General features: G+C 38.3%; 1 protein-coding gene across 3 annotated transcripts in view; it reads left to right on the top strand.

The window, feature by feature from the left end:
* Positions 1 to 4,729, top strand: part of LOC125039079 (eukaryotic translation initiation factor 5A-1-like) — a 4,840-nt gene extending 111 nt beyond the window's left edge. Inside the window, exons 1-5 of one of the 3 annotated variants that reach the window (XM_047632827.1) lie at positions 1 to 14; positions 1,027 to 1,151; positions 3,452 to 3,619; positions 3,726 to 3,860; positions 3,985 to 4,729. The exon at positions 1 to 14 is cut by the window's left edge and continues 111 nt beyond it. In XM_047632827.1, coding sequence (XP_047488783.1) covers positions 1,044 to 1,151; positions 3,452 to 3,619; positions 3,726 to 3,860; positions 3,985 to 4,047 — 474 coding nt within the window. In that variant the 5' untranslated portion in view covers positions 1 to 14; positions 1,027 to 1,043 and the 3' untranslated portion in view covers positions 4,048 to 4,729. Of the gene's footprint in view, positions 63 to 105; positions 296 to 1,026; positions 1,152 to 3,451; positions 3,620 to 3,725; positions 3,861 to 3,984 lie in introns of those variants that run through there. The other 2 variants (XM_047632817.1, XM_047632810.1) reach the window with 2 other exon arrangements.
* Positions 4,730 to 5,727: the final 998 nt, after the last annotated feature.

The following is a 5,727-nucleotide window of genomic DNA, read 5'->3' as shown; positions in this document are numbered from 1 at the left end:
CCGGCCATACACGTGTGAGTCCCTGCCGCTCGCCCTTTTTACGCTCTCTCGCTCCTCCTTTCGTGAGTCCTTGGTCTTTGGGCGTTTGAGGGGACGAGGGATTCGATTCTCGGTGTGGGAATGCGTGCTCGCGGCTCCTTTTTTAAAGAGCTTGCGAATTTCCTGGATTGGGAAAAAGTGTTGGATAATGACAAGTTTTCTGCTGGTCGCCGCCATATTGTGGCTCTTTTGACGTGTTTTTGGTGTGGTTTAGGGCCTCCCGCTAGAGTTCAGGGCGTTGTCGCTGCGTGGAAAGGTAGAGAATCGGTGTCATTTAAGGCTGGCGTGAGATTAACGCATGTAGGCCTATAGTTTGGGGTTTACATGTGCACGTATTATTAAGGTCAAACAATAACCTTTTTCCCCCCCAAGTCCATCACGCCGGACTTCGCCACATGCTTTTTCAGGAAGGGCTAGAAACTCGGTGAGAATTGTTGGAATCGCCCTGGATCGAAGGGGCTTTGGTGTCGGTTTCGATGTTTTATAGATTTTTGGATTCCTTTGTGAGCCACGTTGAGGCTATTTTTGCACTTGACGGAACCCATTCTTGCAAAAATCGTCGCGCTGGGAACGTGCCACGGTTTGCTTCCTTGACCCTCCTATTTATTGACTGGGAAACGTGGGCTTCGAAGTATTTGCAGCTATAATTAATTCTTTGAATATTATGTAGGCCTGTCTTGTATGTAGGTGCCAGTTTTTTGCCCTCCTATTTTCTGTTCTTACTTTCACCTAAGTCATAAGTGCTGGTATTTGTTGGCTAATTAACGAATTTCTTATGAAGCTATATTAGATGCAGAAGAATTTAGATGATTATTGGAACTTGTCAGGTTGGGTGGACATGGTGTAATAGTCTCATGAGTGATGAAATATTTTAAGACCATTTCCAGGTGTTAAAAGGTTACAGGACCCTCTGCAACAGATACTGATAGTTACATTTATGAAAAAATTACAAGAACCCTTTAAGTTGACTAGGCATTGTTTCTACAGATCAGGCGACCACAAAAATGTCAGAGGAGCTGCAAGCTGATTTTGAGGGTGGTGATTCTGGTGCCTCCAATGTGTACCCCGCACAGTGCTCCTCCCTTCGTAAGAATGGACACGTCGTGATCAAGGTAAGTTTCTGGTGCCATTGGGTAGCAGGTAGTTCTTAAATGGTTGGTCATTTATTATGTAGTGAATTGTTTATTTTCAACTTGTCAGAAAGAATAAGTTTAATAATTTGGCATTTGGGGAAGAAGAAAGTACTTGGTGGAAAATATTTAATATAGAATTAAGATGTCCATAAGGTTAGTTTCAGAGCTATAGTTAATTGTAATTGAATGGCATTGTTTGTGAAAGACTGCAGAGGTAAACTGCTGTAATAGTAGAATAATTGAAATAAAATCTAAACTAACAAAGCTTGGAGAGATGTATCCGAATACAATGGTATCCAGGGAAATTGTTGATGTACATTTGATCTAAAACCAGTTACACACATCCATTGACCATGCTGTAAAAGCAAAGCTCTTAGTTCATGTTACCAAGATGCACATTGGGGAATGTGGACATTACTGTCTTTTAGAGCATGAGTGTCAAGAAATGACAATTGCAGCTGCTCCAGTCTCACATTTACTGTGGAATGACACATCTGCTGCATATCACTGTTCAAAGTCCATAACCCCCTCAGAACCAGACATCTGAGTGTTTGGTTTTCTGTAAATTGTTAGTGTTAATTAAGTGGTACAGGGGGTTTACTCATGTATGGGGAATTAACAGAAGGTAGTAAAGGTAGTTTGAAATTTTGGGTTTGCATGATACTCTTGTTGCTCTCGGCAAGGAAAACCAAGCATGCTAAATATTTGTTTAAAAGGGTATATAAGGCCCCAGTGGGCTATATAACTGCAAAGTATTAAAAGTTCTTGACAAATTTCAATCTATTTACATCTTCGTAACCCTATTATTCCAGTTTAATTTCCAATTTCTGTTCTGAAGTAGGTGATTTGAACAAACCTTATCTTCTTACTGTAGTGCATCATGTTTAGGTCCATTAACTGTTTGTACATCTTTGTAAGGGTTAGTTTTTTTTTTTTTTTTCTTAATTCTGTTATTTACGTTTGACTAGCACCTCCAAAAGATAGAGGATAATTGTTATTGAAAGTTTTGTACCCTCTGTCCAAAAACAAGGGTATCGTGCTAAGCCAAAAATCCAAACCTAACCTATCCTGCCTTTATTCCCTAGATGGGAGGGTTAGGGGCAACCTCCTGTACCCCTGTTTTATCAGCTTTGTGCCAACTCCCACAACAATTGTAGAAAATGAGAAACGGCCTTCAGTCTGGAGGGTACAGAGGAGTTGTGGTGAGGAATAATTATAGAAATTGGATATCATAAGTGTCCCTGAGCAGTGCTAAGCAACTGATATTTTCCATCATTTCTTGTTAAACGGGGCATGACAGCTGTACCTGTTGACTATTTCTTATGGTATGCAAGATGGCTATTTCCCTGTCTAGGCTTTGCTCTTGGTAACATTAACCAGTTAATGCATATGGAAGAGGAACCTAAAAATTTTCTGGACATTTCTGTGGAGGTTAAAAAGATGGTTTTGGAAAATATTAAATTTTACCTGTCCAAGTATTTTTTGTACACTAGCCTTGATAGTAAGTTGCATGGAACTGAGAATGCCAAGATATTTTCAATTTTTTCCCACCCAAGCAATAACCTGTTGCACAGGTGTTAATCTTGCTACATTTGTAACATTTTACCCCTGGTATTTGGGTTCTGGGACCACAACCTTACGTGCCACTTTGTATCATCTGAATTGTACCTTCAGTCACATTGATTTATAGAATACTTGTGGGAATGGTCCTTTTAGATGTTGGGCATCTTGAAATTTTGTTTCCAAGGAAATTGTATAGGTTTCAACTTCTAAACAAAAAATAGGAATCCTCTTAAGCTGCACATTTCATAACATAGCATTTGGTAAGGTAACATTAAAACCCCAATTTGTATTTGTAGGGTATATAAAGTGCCCAAATGCCACTTCCAATTTAAATATAAAGCTTTTATAAGATGAGCTTAACCTGTTGCTGCTGGGTCACGTGTATAGCTACCATAACAAACTGCGTGATCTGCGGGGTACAGCTGCACATGTGGTGACATGCGAAAGCGTGTCGAGCAGGAAGTTCTGCTACATGTAGCGGACTCCTGCACCCATGGCTGGATGTTGACAGAAATCACTGTAGTAAATTATGCTTTGAGATTTCTAATACCTGTCACTGAGGGGTTAAAGTATACAATTTCTTTTTAGTGATTTTTCTTGTATGAATTTTTGTTAGCTATCATCATCAGTGTGTTGCAGTTATAGGATAGTTGGCCTAGATATATTTATTAATGAGTAAGCACTGAAGTAGAAATTTATATAATATTTTATTACAGGGCCGTGCCTGCAAGATTGTAGAAATGTCAACTTCAAAAACTGGCAAACACGGTCACGCTAAGGTACATCTGATCGGTATTGACCTTTTTACTGGTAAGAAATATGAAGATATCTGTCCTTCAACCCACAACATGGACGTGCCAGTGGTCAAGCGTGCAGACTACCAGGTAATGAAACCAGTTTTTGGATAATCTCTTATTTTGTGTGAATAAGCATTTTCTGCAGTAGCATAATTGCTTTGGAGATCGATTCTAATTTTCATTTATTTACCAGCTGATTGACATCTCTGATGACGGCTACCTTAGTCTTATGAAGGATACGGGTGAACTGCGTGATGATATTAGATTGCCTGATGGAGACTTAGGCTCTGACATTAAGAACAAGTTCGAAAATAATGAAGACCTTCTGGTAAGCTATTTCAGATTATTCATACTAGCATTACTGTCAGATGTCATATTTGCAATTCCTTCTAACCAAGAGTTTTAAGATCATTACCATGTATGGAAAACTATAAAGTTTGTTTCTTCTGCAGTTGACAGTCCTGGCTGCTATGGAAGAGGAAATGGTAGTTGCTACCAAGCCAAATATGAAGTAAACTCCTTCCAGAAGTTGCTACCATCTACACCACTACACCACCTTCACAACCAGCCATTAGCTCATTAAAGTATATATTTTTTTCCTATTAGACCCATATAACAGGGTTGATGGTTGACACCTGTGATCATTCTACAATGGTTTGGTATGTCATTCTACAACAATTTTGTATTTCGTGGGGAAGGATATGGTGTTCTATCTTACCTACCTTTGCTTTGTCCATGGCCACCTGTTGTAACTTTGTTTGGCAGTAACTAATTGGCCTTGGAAGAAGTGGAGAGAAGGAGCCATAAGCCTCATCTTTACTCATAATTCATGTCCAACTGGACATCATGTTTGTTTGAGTGTTACAGCCACAACCATCCAAGTTTGTGGTCATTTTTTTTTTAATTTGTTGTGGAGGGGCAGCATATGTGACACCAATTCAAACAACCTTGCGGCCCAGTATATTGATCTGTGACCAAATAAGGAATAAATGGTGTATTGTTTATATGGCGTTTGATTGTTCAATTGATCCAAGCTTCAGTGCAGGAGAGCCTTTTCCTTTTTTACATTATCATAGAATATGGGCCCATTACTTGGGTTTAAAGAAATGCTTTTATCTAACTTGTTTTTGTACTTCAATGTGCATAATTAAATATGCTAAATATTAGAATAAAAATTTACAACCATTCCAGTGTTAAGATGTTCTTTCATTCACATATCCCCAGGATTGAGCAGATGATTGCAGTAGAAAAATTAATCTGAATATTGGATTAATAATGAACTGTAGCACTTTTCAGTTGTGACATGGGGCTAATGAATTGTTGAAAACCTTAGACTCAATTGTTTACTTAAGGGTTAGCTGGTGTACAAGAAGGCACAGTTTACAAGTTGCCAGTAATTCTTTTGGGTCCTGCATTTGAATCCAAGGGTATGTATGCAATTTTTCATTCACTTGTTACAATTTGAATGATATAACAAGTTTGTACCTTGACTGTAATGCTTTTTTGCTTAATGGGGAATACCACTGTATCATTCAAATGACAAATAAAAGGCTTTTATTGTAGTTGTGTATTAAACTGCAGTATTAGAACTCCTTTAAGAATTAAACATGGTCTTGTTCTGTTAGTCTTGACTATATGCTGAAAATATTGCAGCCTTACAATGAATCAGCCTGGATGGATGTAATAAGAATACTGATTATAAAACTGCTTTAAGAAGTGAGGAATAAATGATAAAAGGGTTAACATGTAAATTTTTTTTTTTTTTTTTTTTGGCTTAAATTTTCAAACTGAAAGCTTGCAGTAATGTACTGGTGTACTTATTACCAGATGTCTTTAAAGAACTTGTGAATGGTATGCCCCTGGCAATATTTACATTTATCTAACCGAATATCATTTAGTATGACTGCCAGGGTGGAACTCGAGGGTGTGGAACTGGAGACTTCTGGCATGGACTTGTCCTCCTTTCTGGGGCACTGGTGTGAAGTTATTTTCATAACTTGTCATATCCGTTTCAGTACTCAGGATAATTAAATCCCTGATGCAAGAATTTCAAGTAGGATGGCTCACTAACAGCATTTCCTCAAGTTCACAATCACATGGTGTAAGCTCAATGGGTCTTCCACTGGGAGGAAAGTGGTTAGATTTGGAAATCAAAACTGAGGTAATACAAAATAAAAATGCCTGTATCTAGAAAA

Source organism: Penaeus chinensis, chromosome 3 (assembly GCF_019202785.1).
Source record: "Penaeus chinensis breed Huanghai No. 1 chromosome 3, ASM1920278v2, whole genome shotgun sequence".
NCBI classification, from domain to species: domain Eukaryota; kingdom Metazoa; phylum Arthropoda; class Malacostraca; order Decapoda; family Penaeidae; genus Penaeus; species Penaeus chinensis.
Note: the sequence above shows the minus strand (reverse complement) of the source record. Positions and strands in the feature narration are given on the sequence as shown.